Source organism: Esox lucius, chromosome 8 (genome assembly GCF_011004845.1).
Source record: "Esox lucius isolate fEsoLuc1 chromosome 8, fEsoLuc1.pri, whole genome shotgun sequence".
Classification (NCBI taxonomy): Eukaryota; Metazoa; Chordata; class Actinopteri; order Esociformes; family Esocidae; genus Esox; species Esox lucius.
Window position 1 is genome coordinate 30067780 of NC_047576.1, and position 18660 is coordinate 30086439.

Consider the following 18660-nt stretch of genomic DNA (forward strand, 5'->3'; position numbering starts at 1 on the left):
GTTACTTTATGGCAACTGTGCTGTAACTACTAACTGTAATTGGATACTTTTAAAAGTAATGTTCCCCAACACTGATAGTGTTTTGTTAAAAGAAGTTCTTCCTTGTTAAACATTTTTCAGTTTTCATCAGTCACGAGTAATATCCCACCCCTTTGTGAAAAAGCCATGGTAAACATTGATGGGAGATTGTGACGGGCCGAGTACAAATTACCTTTGGGTCAGTGCCTAGGTAAAAGCTTGTTAAGTACTTTGTGTGCTTGCTGAACAAATGTTCCATTTCCATCTAAACACAGACATTTCTTTTTCAGTAGAACATCAACTCTTTTTCAACAACCATACTAGCTTGCAAAGATCACACTAGCTAGCAAATAATAAATATAATAACAACTTCCTAGTCAGCATCTTATGGAGATATTCATGAGTAGTTACTAGTTTGTGCTTTTTATATTTAATTGTTGTCAACCAGTTTTCTTTTACCATTTAACATTAGCTAGACGATTTATCATCTAAAGTTCATCATTGTGAAGCAAACGAGCAAAGTAGTTTGGCTGGCTAATGTAAGCTAGTACAGTAAAAGGATATGTGTATATTTGTGACAGAGCATGAATAAACTACAGTACTTGGTCAACTAACAATTATTTAGGGCAAGTTCGCAAACACTTGTTTTTGAAGCCTGAGGCTTTATTTTTTTTCTTACTACATTATGTGCTTAAAAATTGACTGGCAAAAATCCTGCTGCTCAAACCTGCCTCTATTGCTTAATTTAAAGCTTAGTGCACACTGTATGATCCAGATTTAGTTTTTAATCTTAGCCCCAAATTATTCAATGTCCTTAACAGATGGAAAGCCATTCGACTGGTCTGTTGCCCCTAAAGGTCCTTCCCCCTTCCACCCGCCCCTCCTTTTGGCCCCATTCACAGTGTCCCAGTGTCCGGTAGATCCTCAAGGACAGATGGACAGGCCAAGTTCCCAGCCCAGTCCTCTATTGAGGTCAGACAATATCAATATATATTGCGGGGAGCAGGGTCTGAGGGAGGTCTGGGATGTGTAGCTGTCATCGACTGTGTCTGCAGAGGCGAGACAAGGAGAGGTCAAAACCCCTGACCTTCATCAGACCAGGCACATTGTCAACCATATATCATGAAACAGCTCTCACCGACAACACCTCCCCCCCTCCATGTGTGTGTTTCCCTGACCTCTGTCCCCTAACCTCAGACCTTTAAACATCCTGGGTCAGCCTTAAAGGCCCCATGCAGTTTTAATTTTTTTTTTTTCATATTATCATCACTACTAGTGAAAAGGCATTATCAACATTTTACTATTTCAGAATGTTATTTGCCATAGTGGGGAAATATCTTCAAGAATACAGTGAAATCATGTGTTTGACTACACTGGGGTTTTTATCATGCCAGTGCTAATTTTGTCAGGTATGGTTGTAAGTAAATAAGAGAAAGGTTTCAATAAAGAGCAGCTAACAGCAGAGTAGCTGTCATCAGGTGATAAAAACTCTGTCTGCAGCGCATCACAACAGGACACATATACACTCCAGTCAACACAGATGACCGTTGCCTTACCCCCTCCTTCTTCCCCAATGCCTCCTGACCACTCCTTGTGTGTCCCTGACCTTAAGCCCAAAGACACTTATCTCACAAAAGCACCCTGGGCCAACCAAGCTAGTGCTAATTGCCTCAGGCATAGGTGGAAATCAGTCAGGACACGTTGGGTTACTAAGGCTTTTCTGACAGAAATCAGTCAGGACATGTTGGGTTACTAAGGCTATTCTGACAGAAATCAGTCAGGACATGTTGGGTTACTAAGGCTATTCTGACAGAAATCAGTCAGGACATGTTGGGTTACTAAGGCTATTCTGACAGAAATCAGTCAGGATACGCTGGGTTACTAAGGCTATTCTGACAGAAATCAGTCAGGACATGTTGGGTTACTAAGGCTATTCTGACAGAAATCAGTCAGGACATGTTGGGTTACTAAGGCTATTCTGACAGAAATCAGTCAGGACATGTTGGGTTGGTAAGGCTATTCTGACAGAAATCAGTCAGGATACGCTGGGTTACTAAGGCTATTCTGACAGAAATCAGTCAGGACATTTTAGGTTACTAAGGCTATTCTGACAGAAATCAGTCAGGACACGCTGGGTTACTAAGGCTATTCTGACAGAAATCAGTCAGGACATGTTGGGTTACTAAGGCTATTCTGATAGAAATCAGTCAGGACATGTTGGGTTACTAAGGCTATTCTGACAGAAATCAGTCAGGACATGTTGGGTTACTAAGGCTATTCTGACAGAAATCAGTCAGGATACGCTGGGTTACTAAGGCTATTCTGACAGAAATCAGTCAGGACATGTTGGGTTACTAAGGCTATTCTGACAGAAATCAGTCAGGATACGCTGGGTTACTAAGGCTATTCTGACAGAAATCAGTCAGGACATGTTGGGTTACTAAGGCTATTCTGACAGAAATCAGTCAGGACATGTTGGGTTACTAAGGCTATTCTGACAGAAATCAGTCAGGACATGTTGGGTTACTAAGGCTATTCTGACAGAAATCAGTCAGGACATGTTGGGTTACTAAGGCTATTCTGACAGAAATCAGTCAGGACATGTTGGGTTACTAAGGCTATTCTGACAGAAATCAGTCAGGACATGTTGGGTTACTAAGGCTATTCTGACAGAAATCAGTCAGGACATGTTGAGTTACTAAGGCTATTCTGACAGAAATCAGTCAGGACACGTTGGGTTACTAAGGCTATTCTGACAGAAATCAGTCAGGACATGTTGGGTTACTAAGGCTATTCTATGAATTATTAGGATCAATACCAAACACTGAAAAAACCACCCTGCATGCTTCAAATGCCTCTATCTAATATAGATTAATCTATAAATTTACAATGAATCTTGTACAGTGTATAACTAGTATGTACAGTGCATGTTTGTGTACAGTGTGTCTTCATGTACAGATAGATTTCTAAATATGAATTCCATAGTTGTTTTGGTTAGTACTACAGTAGCAGTAGCTTTAATTGGTTGTAGATATACCATGTTGCTGATACAGTATGTTTACTTTTTAAAGATTCTTTTTTTTTGTATTCTTACTTTTTTATGGTTCTTATTACTAATTTTATTATTATTATCCATAAGTAAGAGTTGCTATATTATTCTTTTTACTAAAGATTATGTTTTAGATTAATATTATTGTTTTCATTTTTTCCACTTTGAAAATGAAATGGTGTATTTTAAAATATTTCATTCTGGGAATTATCCAATAACTAATGTTCTGTTAGTACTTTCTGTCCCAACACACACAAATACACATTACTCAAACATACAATACACAATTTGACTCTTTCTTGCTCCTCTGTCTTTCTACTCCAGAGACTCAGAGCATAGAGGAGTGTGGCGAGAAGCTGAAGAGGATCCTGGAGTCCCCTAGTATGCCTCAGGTCAACCACCAGCTTCTGGTGCACCTCATCAGACACCTGGTCAGAGTTGCCCAGAGTGGGGCTCAGAACCAGGCCAGCCCCAGGCTTCTAGGCCAGGCTTTTAGTGAGGCCATTTTCAAACACTCCCACTTAAGGTAAGAATGATTGGTGCATTTATGAAGTGTTGTGACTGGCATTGCCGGACTGGCTTGCAGGCGAAGCATTGTGAATTACACCGTATTGATGAAAACTTCGCTGGCTGAAACCGAAACCTGAAATTGTATTGTAACAGGTGTTGTCGAGGTGCGTGTGTCAGAATAAGGGAGCCAAACGAAGGGAAGTAGTTTCACTAGCTGTTTCCTATTTGAAACAATGGCACGCGTAAAACAAGCGCCCAGGCGGAAATAAACGTGCCAACAGCTTACAATCAGTAACACCAAACATAGAACAGTACCACACAAAGACACCCAGAAACACAGGAACTAATATAGGCAACCTAATGAGGGAATGGACACCAGGTGTGTGCAATAACAAGACATGACAGTGCCGTGGGAGGAGGAGCGGCGTGACTAGAAGGCCGGTGATGACGCACGCTGAATACCACGCCGGGGGAGAGGGCGCGCGTCTTCCTTACGCGTCCTCATTACATGTATACGGTTATATTGCGACTGTTTCTGGCATGGAAAACTTAATCTCCACTCTCATTAGAAATTGCTCAATTCTTATGATTATTCCTAAGAAGTTAGTAGATACCAGTATGCCTATTAGTGGCTAATAAGCTGTTCAAACGGCCAGTGGCAAAAGCTAACAGCTCGTAGATGCTATTTCTGGTGGAGGTAAACTTAATAAGAAACGTTAGTCAGTTTAACACAATGCTCAATAGTGTTTAGCGACTGGGGAAATGCGTAATGCTGTGGCGTTATGGTTAAAGACAGGGCCTCTCACAACAACATTTATTTATTTTATTTCCACGATTCTCTTGTCGTTTCACTTGATGAAAAAGTTAGTTATCGTCACCTTTCTTGATAGTTATTGTATAACGAATGAAAGAAAAAAGTACGTTGTTATGCCATGAAAGAAAAAAGTATGTTCTTAAACCCTGAAATGAAATAGCTTAGGCAGACTTGCTAGCAATTGCTCAATTTCTATGACTATTCCAGTAAGTTAGTAAATACTGGTAAAGCCTATTACAGGCTAATAAGCTGTTAAAACGGCCAGTGGCAAATTAGGATTTGTTCGGGATAGAGGCTATTCTGACACGCATTGAAGGTAGAGCTCTGTGGTGTAGTGGTTAACAACACAGCCTTTCACCTGGGTGACCCGGGTTTGAATCTCAAGAGGGCAATACTTTCTATTGCGGTACGGCTGAACGAGGCATGCCTGGTTTATTGTTTTCTATTGATTCTATAATCCAAAAATGTGGATCTTAAATCAAACAATTGCTATGAGGTAGGACTGCACAATTAATCGAAATATAATCGAAATTGACATGTGCAATATCAAAATCACCTGCTTACGCGATTTTCAGCTCCAAAAAAGGTGAATGATATGCTCTTCATGCAAACAACGGGCATGCATCATAGGTTGCAGGTGCTGTAGGTATTTTTATATATTACTTAAATGCCTGGACTGATTTTGTTTAAATACCTGATGGTTTTTCAATGTTAGTTTGAGTTAACACTGCAACTACTAGCGAAGACGTCTGCTTCAAGTTAGCGAGTGGCACCCACATGCACAACAGCATGGTTATTAAACACAGAACTTAAACTTTTTTATTCAGTTTAATATACACATTATGTAGACTATTATCTCTATTTTTAAGTGAGATTATCTACGCTGTTTACACCCATTTGAAAATCACAAATCATTACCGTAATTGCAATATTTATTAAAGAAATCACATTTCAATATTTTATCCAAGTCGTGCAGCCCTACAATGAGGTTAAAGTGTATATTCTCTCGCATAGCAACTCCCTAGTTGATATGGCAGTAAGTTTTAGGTTCATTGTCTTTCTGTAAGAACATGCAATGTGTATGGAGGCATTTGCTTGTATTTTTGCAAACAGGATGACATTATTGGAGACAAGTGATCTTCCAGTGGCAGCTATACAGGCCCAAGCCATAACATCCCCTCCACCATGTTTTATAGAAGAGGTGCTATGCTAGGGATCTTGGGCGATTCGAAATTTGTATCCACACTTTCCTTCGGAAATCAATTTGGTACAAGTTCATCTTTGTCCCATCTGCCCACAACTCCATTTTCCAGAACTCTGCATGCTCTCATGTAGTTTTTGGCAAAATTTGATCTGGCCGCCCTGCTTTTAGTGGTTTTGGCTGGTGAAGTCTTTTGTGGATGGTAATGGTTGACACATCTACACCTATCAGACTTGAGAAAACTGGGAAATAAGTACTTGATTTTGCCCAATACAAACTGTATTTGCATTGTCTTTGTCAGTGAACCTGGGTTTAGTGGTCTATACAACTGATCTGTCAGCTTTAGCCTAGTTTTTGAATAGCCAACGCAATATACTTCATTAGTGTAAATTCCATCCTCCCAATGCACAGTAAAAAGAAAAAAACTAAACGTGAAGCATTGTTTTGAACAGTACTGGGTAGAATCAAGCCTTTTTGGAGAGTAAAAGAGAGAGACTTGTCAGAACCTCACAATGCGTTAACAATGGAGGAGATGCGAGTGTTGAGCTAGACAAAATCCTTGAAGAAAGCCTTATTTTCTGTCAGGAGAGGCAAACACAGTTTGACTGTTGCTGTAGCCTCACTATTACACTCAATGCTATTGTTTTATTATTTAGTACCAACACCTTTGTTTCTTAACCAAGCAAAGTGTTAGCTATGGGGAAACAAGACAGTGGACATTGCAATGTGTATGATCGGTAACAGATCATGCCTGCCTGCTTTCCCACACTTTTCTGCAGGTCAACAACTGATGTAAACTGTGGGTGGCAGGTGCAGTGTAAATTCCCTCTGATGAAACTAAACTGTTCTGTGCATTTATTACCACTAATAGTAATCAACATCGTTGTAATAATATCCAAGTCTTTGTCACCAGTAGTTGCGATGGGGAGTCCGAGTCCTGGTGGGTGGGCCTAGCCCTTCTCCGATTATACCCTGCCATCATCATGTACTTTGTCCCTTTGGGGAGAACACTTTTTTATTGTGCTGTCAAACATATAGAAAGTATTTGTAACCCTTCACATTCCCCACATTTTGTTATGTAATGGAGATCATTTACAATTGATGAAGTTAATTATTTTTGTCATCAATCTGCACACTGTACTTCATAATAAAGTAAAAACAGGTTTTAAGAAATGTTTGCAAATTTATTGAAAATTAAACACTGAAATATGTCATGTACATAAGTATTCCAACCCTTATTGTGGACATTATAGAAGCTCTTTTGGCAGTGGTCAAGGCTTTGGCAGTGGTCAAAGTCTTCATGTCTATACCTCTACCACCTTAGCACACCTGGATTTGGGAAGTTTCTCCCATTTTTCCTTTTAAGCTTTGTCATATTAAATGAAGAGCATCGGTGAACTACGATCTTCAGGTCACCTTAAAGATGTTCAGAGGAGTTCAAGTCTGGACTTGACTTGAAGCCACTTTAAAAGATGCATATTTCCCCACTCTGAGGTACAGTGGGCTCAGGTTTTCTAAGAGGACTTATTTTGCTTTTCATTCCTGGCTAGTCTGTACTGCTGAGAAGCATCCCCATAGCATGATGCTCCCACCAACATGCTTCACCGTAGTGATGGTATTAAACGCTTGGCATTCAGGCCTAACAGTTTGATTTTGTTCTCATCCAACCAGAGATTTCTTTCTCTCATGCTGTCAGAGGCTTTCAGGCAGCATGTCATATCCCCTTTACACAGGAATGGGTTCTTTATAGCCCTTCTACCATGATTGATGGAGTGCTGCAGAGATGCTTGTCCTTCTGACAGGTTCTGCCATCACTGCAGAGAAACTCTGGAGCTCTATTATAGTGGCCATTGGTTTCTTGGTCACCATCCTAAGGCCCTTCTTGCCTGGTTACTTAGTTTGGCCAGATGGTCTACAGGGCTTGGTTTTTGCAGTGAAATGCACTGTAAAAATATATTTCAGTAATTTCTGGCAATATATAACATAATATATATATATGTTTTTGCTTTGTCATTGTATGTAGATTGATTCAAAAAAACATAAAATTGATTATGAATTCAGTCTATGACACATGAAAATGTAGACAAAGTGAAAGGTTTTTCAGTCAGGTACTGGACTGAAGTTCAAATGGGCTGTAAAATATATATATATATTATATATATTTTATATATAAGCATGTTATATATAAGCATGTTACCCTGTACTTAAGAGATACCCATCCTGATATCCAGCGCTTCATTTATGTTGCTGCTGTTGTTGTTGATTGTGACCAGTTAATTGTGCTGCTGTCTGAATCTGTTCATATGCACTCTCAGAATATTCTGGAAGCAGAAGATTTGTAATCCCAGTGCAGTAGTACCCGTTTGGTATGCTCCAACAGACTAGCAAAGCATTAACATTTCGGGTATGCTGCTTGTGTTTTGCATACTCTGTAACGGCACACCAAGACAATTGCTCCAAATTGCTCAGAATCAGTGTGGAATGTCTGTTCCTGGCTTCTGTTTACACAGAAATCTACATTGACAGATTAGAGGCAATGAGTCAGAACTTGTGATGTTTGTTTAGCCTCTTCCACTTACTCTGCAGCTCGACTCCGACGTCACCGGGAGGAGTGAGCGTGCTGAGTTCTCCCAGAATACATTGCTCTCTCTGGCCCGTTGCTCCGTTGGGTTGTTGATGTAAACTTGACTTGTGGTATTCCAGTGCTCTGGTCACAACCAACAGATGATCGGATGGTGGTCATCCTGAGTCTGTTAATCTGACCTTTACTGGGAAATTGAGGCTGCCAATTGGTACAAAGGCATTTGCTCAGTGGATGGAAACCTGAGAGGAATGGCAGGACTGGGAGTAGGGAGGACACATCACAATTAAAGAACCCTGCTAAGTAATTATCTAAAAAAATACTGTGCCATTCAGCTGACTCTTAGCAAAAATAATTCTACGTATGTATGCGTGTATGTGTACGTACATTAAATACAGTTAAACGTCACTAAAGATTATACAGTATTTAAAGACAAAGTAGGTCTTGAACAAGTAAATTCAAATCAATAGTTGTTGATAACAGATTAACTGTACAATGGAGATTACTGTGTAATCCAATAATCTTCAGGATACTGTAAATAATGAGCTTAGTGTTGTTTGCACACAAATGTCACCCTATACATTACTGTATACTGAGCATAATGGAATCTCTGCACATACACACACACACACACACACACAGACATAGCCATCACATTAATTGTAGGGAATAAATACACAAACGTACATCAACAGTTTCTTCATCAATGCTGCAAAATTATATAGACGATAGAGAGAGAGAGAGAGAGAGAGAGAGAGGGGGGTGAAAGAGGTGCTCTGCCTTGCAAGAGACATCATCCTACCTTGCCAGTGTTATTGCAGACGTGGGTTTCTCCACTTCCTCCTACTCTAACACTCGGTTCAGGACCAGTTTAATGACCCAGAAACCTTTTCTCCAACTTTGACTTGTTCTAGAGTTCTTTCAAAATAGCCAATTAGTTTAATGTACTGCTGGAGATCAACCATGCGAAGGGCTTTGATGTTTATTACACAGGTTATGACAAGAAAGTGTCTCTCGTTTGTCGTTCAACATGCTCTTATATGCCTGAATTTACAGTACATCAACAATACTGTTTTCTTGACGTCTCATTCCAACCTATGTCCTCTAACGCAACCTGTCCCTCATCCTGCAGTGCGGACGTGAACCCGGAGCACCACATGAAGATCATGGAGGCCCTGATTACAGCTGGGGGACTAGTGGAGATGCAGGCAGCCCCAGGTAGGGCAATGACTTCGGTCTCCATCCTGTTTCTCACCAACATGGCTTGTGTCTGGCGCCCTACTTCATGTAATAGTGCACCACCTTTAACCAGAGCCCCTTAGTAGATCTTTAAAGTCGCGTTTCCACTTTGCCCAGGAACTAGGAACCTTTCAAGGAACTCGTTTCCACCACAAGGACCAGAGTCTAAATGAAGTTCCGGGGACTATATTTTACCCCCATAAAAGTCCCTGCTCGGGGAGGTAGTACTTTCCCAAAGTATCAGAACTTTTGGGGGTGGGGCTTGCAATGCTGAACGTTTCTGAATCGGAGAGGAGGTGAACGGTAAGGAGGCGCAGCCCACGGGTTAAGTGCATTGAGCAATCAAACAAAGGTTTTCGTTACAGTTTTATAATAAATACGAGGAGGCAATATATGCATTATTTCGTGGTAACCATAAAAGTTGCTACTTCGGGAATTAATGTCTTAGCTATATATTTAGATATATTCTGGGACGCAGGATACATTTCAAGTGTGTTATTGTTTTTAATAGTTATTCCTTAGGCTTTGTTCCTTAGGCTGAACATGCATACATTTAAACTATTCAAGCAGCCAATATCAATCATACACATTTACACAATATATGTGCCTTCTACTCCTGTCTCTAACAAATCATTATTTGTGTGAAATAATTTTTTTTATGCTAACGTGAAATTCTAAAATCGACCAACTCTGCCAACTGTGATTACCCAGCTATTGCCTTCTGGAGAATTTCTAGATTTGGTGCAAGTAGTTAAATGCTCCTTCAACATTTCCTTGGAGCTCCTAATTTAATTTTAACTCCATACTAGTTTCAGCATGTGATTGATCTCCAAACCATATTGTTTGTGTTGTATTTAGAGGTGTCATACAAAAGCTGGGTGGATAATTTATGTTACCAGGGAGCTTGTTATGCACTAATTTCTCATGTGTAGCAGACAGAGACCGTCTTTTATTCAGACCGCAACCTTAAGTGCATTTGATATGATAAACTCCAAAGCGATGAGAACCAGCATGCATTATCCATTCACATTAAGACCACCTAAGATGAAGTCCAGGCCTTTATGATGAAGACCAAAATCCAGCTGGAATTGGAAATGGCGATCCGTATTGATAAGGTGTACCCGAAAATATCCTGCAAGTTAAGTGAGCTGAACATTATTCACTCCGGGAAACAGTGCAGAGAGAAGCTTAAAATATTTAAACAAGTTGTTAGTTAATATTTTGACGTTTTGCACATTTGTATTTTGCACCTACACATTTGGAGATACATAAATAGTTGTGGAACCAAATGTATTGTGGCTTTTTGCGGAAATCTGAAAACAGAAGAACCTACACTGTCTTGCTTACTGTTGAAATATTTATTAAATCACAACAGATAACACATTTTCTTTATGCGTGAGGAATGAATCTGTCTCAGTCATCTCACAGTCAATCTCCGCAATAACTCATAAAATCCAATAAATCACAATCAACAGCAGAACAACTTGAATCTCCTCCTTGGTTAATGTGCTGTTGAGGTGTCGCTTTGTAGAACATACTTAGAGTAAGAAAATACATCAGTGGACTAATTTCCCTAATCTTCACAGGTCTTTAGACTGAGTTGGAAACGCACAGAACAATGGGCTAAAGGAACGTTTAGTTCCTTGAAAACTAGTTCCTGGAATAAGTTCCAGATACTTTTGGTGGAAACGCAGCTTAATAGAGTACAGCGGTCCTCTTTCTGGTTCCTGGATGTGCTATTATTTAATGTTGCTCCATTTTTAGCTTTATCTTGTTACCTATGGAAGACGTTAGTTTTTCGACTGTGTGTAATCTGTTGTTCTACTATGACATCAAAACTGGCAAACCGTGGCTATTGGACCTAGGTTTTCTGTTGGGTGTAAAATCTAACAAAATGTATCACACAGAACAATCCGAAAATCACAATCTTAGCATCATGTTAGGATGACATCATAAATGAATTAAACAGGCCTGACCTTGGGGCAGCCACTCGCAGAGAGTCAATAGTACTCACAGCACACAGTGTGTACCTCACAACCTGCATGATAGCCTGGCGTCATCATCAATATCCAGAACAGTCAGGAACATGTCAAAGGATGCAACAGCTACAGACCTAAACAGCTCAGTGAATGATTGACACATTTTATCAAATAGATGTAGCACGGCTGATGGGAAGACAACATTCACAAATCGCTGAAGATGAAAGCGTCTCATTCACGCTGACATAATAACCCTGTCGGCTTGACATGACAACGTAAAAACACATTTTCAATTCAAATTGGAAATCTCTTGCTTGCCATTGCAAGTTTAGCAAATTAAGTAACCAGTTCTTGAAATGTGATGTTTTTCACCCAGTCCGACATAGACCATGTCAGATTATATTTTCATAGACAGCTAACAGCAAACCAGCTGCAATAATAATATAATGATAATCACGTGAAACATGAAAAGGGCAAATGATAACCAATTAGCTCCTAATGTCACACCAACTTTGCGTGGTCCTAAATTTTTTTCTTCTTTTAGAAGTTTACACCAATTGCAGTTCAAAATATTATTGGTTCATTCTATTGTCATTCAAAAATTCTGCTCTAATACAGTTTGATGGCAAGCTTCCTCATTCCAAAACAAACTGAAAAAAATACAGAGCATATAAAACAAATCCAGCGTATGTAGAAATCCATTTCCAAAAAAGTTGAGACGCTGTGTAAAATGGAAATAAAAACAGAATGCAAAGATGAGCAAATCATTTAAACCAAATATTCAATAAAAATTTGTACCAAAACACCATATAAAATGTTGAATTTTGAAAAATATATGCCCCCTTTGAATTTGATGCCAGCTTAAAAAAAAAAGTAACAGCTGGTGGATGTTAGAGACCTTGCGCTCCTCCACCTTCCATTTGAGGATGCCCCACAGATGCTCAATAGGGTTTAGGTCTGGAGACATGCTTGGCCAGTCCATCACCTTTACCCTCAGCTTCTTTAGCCAGGCAGTGGTCATCTTGGAGGTGTGTTTGGGGTCGTTATCATGTTGGACTTACTGTCCTGCGGCCCAGTCTCCGAAGGGTGGGGATCATGCTCTGCTTCAGTATGTCACAGTACATGTTGGCATTCATGGTTCCCTCAATGAACTGTAGCTCCCCAGTGCCGGCAGCATTCATGCAGCCCCAGACCATGACACTTCCACCACCATGCTTGACTGTAGGCAAGACACACTTGTCTTTGTACTCCTCACCAGGTTGCCGCCACACACGCTTGACACCATCTGAGCCAAATAAGTTTATCTTGGTCTCGTCATACCACAGGACATGGTTCCAGTAATCCTGCTTGTCTTCAGCCAACTGTTTTCAGGCTTTCTTGTGCATCATCTTTAGAAGAGGCTTCCTTCTGGGACGACAGCCATGCAGACCAATTTGATGCAGTGTGTGACATATGGTCTGAGCACTGACAGGCTGACCCCCTACCCCTTCAACCTCTGCAGCAATGCTGGCAGCACTCATATGTCTATTTCCCAAAGACAACCTCTGGATATGACGCTGAGCATGTGCACTCAACTTCTTTGGTTGACCATGGGGAGGCCTGTTCTGAGTATGGTCTTGTCCACTGTGCTGCAGCTCAGTTTCAGGGTCTTGGCCTTCTTCTTATAGCCTAGGCCATTTTTATTCAGAGCAACAATTCTTTTTTTCAGATCCTCAGAGAGTTATTTGCCATGAGGTGCCATGTTGAACTTCCAGTGACCAGTATGCAGGAGTGCATGAGCGATAACAGCAAATTTAACTCACCTGCTACCCATTCACACCTGAGACATTGTAACACTAATGAGTCAAATGACACTGGGGAGGGGAAATGGCTAATTGGTCCCAATTTTGACATTTTCACTCAGGGGTGTATTCACTTTTGTTGCCTGTGGTTTAGACATTAATGGCTGTAGGTTGTGTTATTTTGAGGGGACAGCAAATGTACAGTGTTATACAAGCGGTACGCTCACTACTTTACATTGTAGCAAAGTGTCATTTCTTCAGTGTTGTCACATAAAAAGATATAATCAAATATTTACAAAAATGTTAGGGGAGTACTCACTTTTGTGAGATACTGTATGTAAACCATTGTCTGTGAGCACAGTTTGTCGCTGTATCCACAAATGCAAGTTAAATCTCTATTATGAAGAGATTTACCATGAAGAAACCCTATATAAACAGGATCCAGAGACGCAGCCACATTCTCTGGGCCCAAGCTCAAATCAAAATATTTTTGGGAATCATGAACGCCTCATCCTCCGAGCTAAAAAGGAGACCATCCGGCTTGTTATCAGTGCACAGTTCAAAAGCCAACATACGTGATGGTATGGAGGTGCATTAGTGCACATGGCATGGGTGACTTGCCCATCTGTAAAGAGACCATTCATTTTTCAGGGAAGGCCTTGCTTATTTCAGTAAGACAATGCCAAACCACCTTTCTGCATGCATTACAACAGTTTGACTCCATAGTAAAATAGTCTGGGTGCTAAACTGGCCTTCCTGCAGTCCAGACCTGTCACCCATTGAAAACATTCGGCGCATTATGAAATAAAAAATGTGACAAACAAGACCCGAACTGTTGAGCAGATGAAATCCTATAACAAGCAAGAATGGAAAACCATTTCACTTTGAAAACTACAGCAATTGGTCTTCTCATTTCCCAAACACTTACAGAGTATTGTAAGAACAAGATGCAACACAATGGTAAACATGCCCCGGTCCCAACCTTTTTGAAACATGTTAGTGGAATCAAATTCAAAATGGGCATATATTTTCCCAAAAACAATAACATTTTCAATTAAATATAGGTATTAAATGATCTGCACATCATTGCACTCTGTTTTTATTTTCATTTTATGCAGCATCCCAATTTGTGGGGAAATGGGCTTGTATAATAAATACTGGAAGGCCCATTCCACACCTTCAACGGTTATTAATATCCACCAAAACGTCATTGAGTTATTTCCGTTACTAGTTTACAATAAGGGTGTCTATTAGTGAATCGGAGTGGAATTTAAGGCTGTAAGAGATCTGTCTGAGGAAAACTCAGGGTTGAGGAGGAGTGGGAGAAAGGGGTGAGGTCATCCAGAGATAAATATAGAGAAGTGTTCACCCCCCTTTTCGACCCCTCAGGAAAAGGTTGGACATTTTTGGGAATGTCCTGCTGTCTGGCAGTATGATCTGAGTGGTATGATGAATAGGAGTGTGTGCATGTTCACATGCGTGCACAAAGAGTGGTCCAGACCTAGCAAGAGGTCACAATTTATCTTCTGCGGCAAGACGTCTGTGGAATGGAATAGTGGGTATTCTATCCAAGGACAAACTGGTTCTCGAAGGCTTGGCAGGATTCTGGCAAAGAGCAGACTGTATTCTGTCCTTCCTGTGAGCCCAATGCCAGAAAGGATTTTGTTATATCTGGTGGTTTTAATGAACAGGCTTGAGTGGCTGCCCAAAGCTGGGCCCTTTAGTTTATTTAACTTATGTATTTCTCACAGTGGGAAAATGACTTGGCTTGGCCCTGCACCACAGTCTCCAGTGGAAAATAGAGCTTCATTTTATGAAATATCCTGAGCTACTGTAGTAAATTTTGCATTTAGCCTGAGATAGTACTGTACTCTTTCCTCAATTTGTTTGCTTTGCCACGCAAGCTTCAATAATGAAATGGGATCTGTGCGTTTGTCTAGCTGGTTTGCCGGTGTTTATGTCAAAGAAAAATGCCTGGGGAGTCAGCCAGCCTCATGTGTGTAACACTATCAGAGAAGCGTATTAGACCTTTAGAGGGTGTTTGGATCGTCTTGGACCCTCTGCCTGTCTGTCTGTCTGCCTGTCTGTCTGTGTAAGGGTCTTTGTTAGCCATGCAGACAGACAGAGTGTAAGACTGAATGGGTGTTACTGGTCAGACTGTGTTGAGTATGGGGTGGGGTGAGTTGGTGTTAATGTAAGATGGGTGTGCTGTTTAGGTTGGTTGTTATCAGGTCAGCGGTTGTAGAGCCCGGTTATGGTGTTAGGGTCAGACTTAATGTTCTATAGGGCCGTCTGCTGGCTTGGGTTGCCGACAGGACGGGATAACAGGACAGGATAACAGCACGGGACTGTATATCTCAGACAACTCTTTTAGTAGCTTTGTAAATCTGGACACCAGGTGGTATCTAATGGATTAAGTAACTTTAAGATGAACAACTCTCCTCCCTTTCAGTCCAAGGTTACGGCTGTGATCATGAAATGTTGGGTCCTGTATTAACCCTTTGTGCTCTGGCGTACGCCAAGGGTCCCCCCAGGGTCATTGCCACAGGACCAGATGGTGTTAAGGGGGCAGGCCGTAGTGTGAAGGGGACGGACCGTAGAAGAATAGACGTGAGGGAGGCACAGACAGCCGTGAAAATGGAAACGTAGGCAGGGGTTATTGTTGCCTCTCACTGATGTATCAGCAGGGACTTTACATTAAGATGCCCCTCATGCTATGTGCTTCAATTAGCATAGTAACAACAACATGCTAACAGTTTCATTTGGTGTAATTGGTTAATAATTACAAATTAATGCAGTTGAAGTTTGTGGTTATTGTTCTATAAGTACAGTGGGGAACGTTCCTTAATGGTCCATTATTTCGCCGTAATGTATTCAGCCTCCGGAGATGCATTGTTTTGAACCAGTGCCAGCGCTGCTTTTAGCATGTCCTGATGTTGTGTGGGTTGCCAGGGGTTTATTATACCAACAAAGAAATCCTAGCAGTCCTGCCTGTTTGCCGCGTTCCTGACATGCAACATGTCTTTTGTGACCCGTCTCACTCAACCCTCAAGATGAGCTCTCTGAGTGGACGAATGGAATCACTTCAATATCGGCTTGACACGGTGTGGATGACTGTGCAACACGATGTCTGGTATGTCCATATTCTACCTCTGGAATCACTTCGATATTATCTTGACACGGTGTCCGTGGCTGTCCAATACAGTGTCTAATATCTCCATATCCTACGTACGGTGTCACCGGCCGTGATCGCCTTTGTCTCTGGTCTGCCTCGTCTGTCAAGGCCAGATACATTTTGAGCATATTTTTTTTAACCTGTTCGTCTGCAGACCTCTCATTTGGCGGATTGAGTGATGTCGTTACAGGCCACAATGTGTCTAGTTCGGCGCAGTGTCTTTGTCTGGGGAGAATACTGCTATGTAGAGAGAGGTCAGGTTTCACGTATGAACAATGTTCTCCCCCACTGGCTCCAACCCCTTGAGCTCCGGAGTCTACATTAGCCCGGGTCAAAGGTCAGACTAGCCCCCTTGGACACACCATTAACCCCTGAGTAGGCACAAGCAAACCTACTGCAAATGGAGTCTTAAAATCATAAAATACGACCTGACACAGGCCTAACCTGAGTGTTCAAGATTGTGTATGTGTTTGTGTATGTATGTTTGTGCACATTTGCTTGGTGGAGCAGGACTGCCAGAGTGTTCCGCCTCGATGGAACCCAGCTCAGCCAGTCAATCTGTCAGCCATTACCATCACGCAATAATAACGTTACCAACCTAGAAAAAACACAAACTGGAAGAAAAAAAAAAACACGCCCATTCACAGTATGTCCTGCATTCTGTTTTGTTATGACCCATTTCCACTGCCGAAGGCACGCAACCTCTGCCATTCCAACCACCTCCCCTTCTCCCGACCCCAGGCCATTTACTTGGGCCTTAATGTGTTCCAGGCAGGGAAAGTTTGTCGGTAAAACATTGCGTTTAAATACAGATCTTTTGGGCTTGACTCCCCTCTCCTCGGATGACTGGGCCTGTCAGATACTGATGGATACATAAGGGGCTGCGAGCGTGTAGCTCTGGGGGGAAAAATGGCAGAAAGTTTGATGGGTGGGGTGGGAGTAAAGGACATGGAGGGAGAGGGAAGTGAGAGATACCTCTCTTTCAACATCTCTCTCTCTCTGTGTCGGTTGTGTTCACATCTTCCTCCCTCCCCGTTCGGCCCCTCTTTGTGTTTGTGGCAGGGTTTGCAGTCACCACCCAGACCAGTCCTTTTGGTGTTCTCTATTCTATTGTCATGCTTTCCATGTCTGTCAAGTTTATACACGCCCCTAAGAAGCCAAGCAAATATTTGTTGAATAAGTTAGTTTTTTCAGGCATTTGGTCATTCAGTCTAACTATTGTACAACAAAGTAATCACTTAGGACATGTATTAAGTTTTGTTGATATCGAAGCAGACAGTTGTACATGAGAGGACATGGTAAACAATTGTTTTTTTAACACAGCTGTGTTGCGGCCGTAGATCAGCATTTTAAACAATGAGTGACATATTTTATTTCAAAACAAATTGTTTGATACATTTATTTGATGTAATAAAGTAATACGTCATAGTTAAGTAGTAGTTCCCACACAAATGTTGTGTTGCTACACTAGTCAGTTGGTCAGTCTCTTTTCATTGTTATTGTTCAGAATGACTGGTCGTTCATTCAGTTTATACAAGTTGCTATGGTTATTGCGCTGTCAGCCGGGGACTGTTGATGGTGCTAGCATACATTTAGCACATTGTCTGGCTCGTTCACGCAAAAAAGATTATAATAAGTTGTAACCCAGATTCTGGACCATCTTTCATATGAGAGGAATTATTGTAATCATAACACTACTGATTTATCTATTTCAATGTATCATCTTATGATTGGACGATGCTACGCAAAATCAATGCATTGAACGTTGGAAAGGCAGACAGCAACGTTTGTACAAACAGCTGTTGTTGCAAACAAACTGCCAGGCTAATAGCAATGGGAAATAATGCTTCAGATGATGTTTATTAATTGGCCTGAATAGGCTGATTAGATAGTGAATGCGCAGTGATTTCTCAGAAAAGTGACATCCTATCTTGCATCATAAGATTAACCGTGTTAAACTATATTGTTTTAAATTTACCATGGCTTAGAGCAGTCAATGAAAAAATCTTAATTTGAGCAACTCATTCTGGAATGTTCTGATTTGATGGCAGTTTTAACAGCAGTTTTAATAGTTAACAAAATATGAACATCTGAATAATTATAGCAGAAAGAATAATACAGATTCCAGTCCAAAAGTCACCTTGTTTACACTCAAGATGTAAAAATAATCAAAGAAATTGTCTGTTCCTTTCCATGCTTGAGTTTTTTTATGCAATCCTCTTTACTATTTAATAACATTAAAGTGAGTTATGAATTATTATAAAGCAGCAAAGGATCTTATTTGCATGAAACTGTAGTTATTAAAATGTGTTA

The 18660-nt window shown here is 40.9% G+C and overlaps 1 protein-coding gene across 1 annotated transcript in view; it reads left to right on the plus strand.

Annotated features, from left to right (window-relative positions):
• pik3r3b (phosphoinositide-3-kinase, regulatory subunit 3b (gamma)) overlaps window positions 1–18660 on the plus strand; it is a 209803-nt gene that overhangs the window by 107173 nt on the left and 83970 nt on the right. The window contains exons 6-7 of the mRNA XM_029121550.2: window positions 3392–3593; window positions 9306–9391. Of these exons, the coding sequence (XP_028977383.2) occupies window positions 3392–3593; window positions 9306–9391 (288 nt within the window). The remainder of the gene's footprint in view (window positions 1–3391; window positions 3594–9305; window positions 9392–18660) is intronic.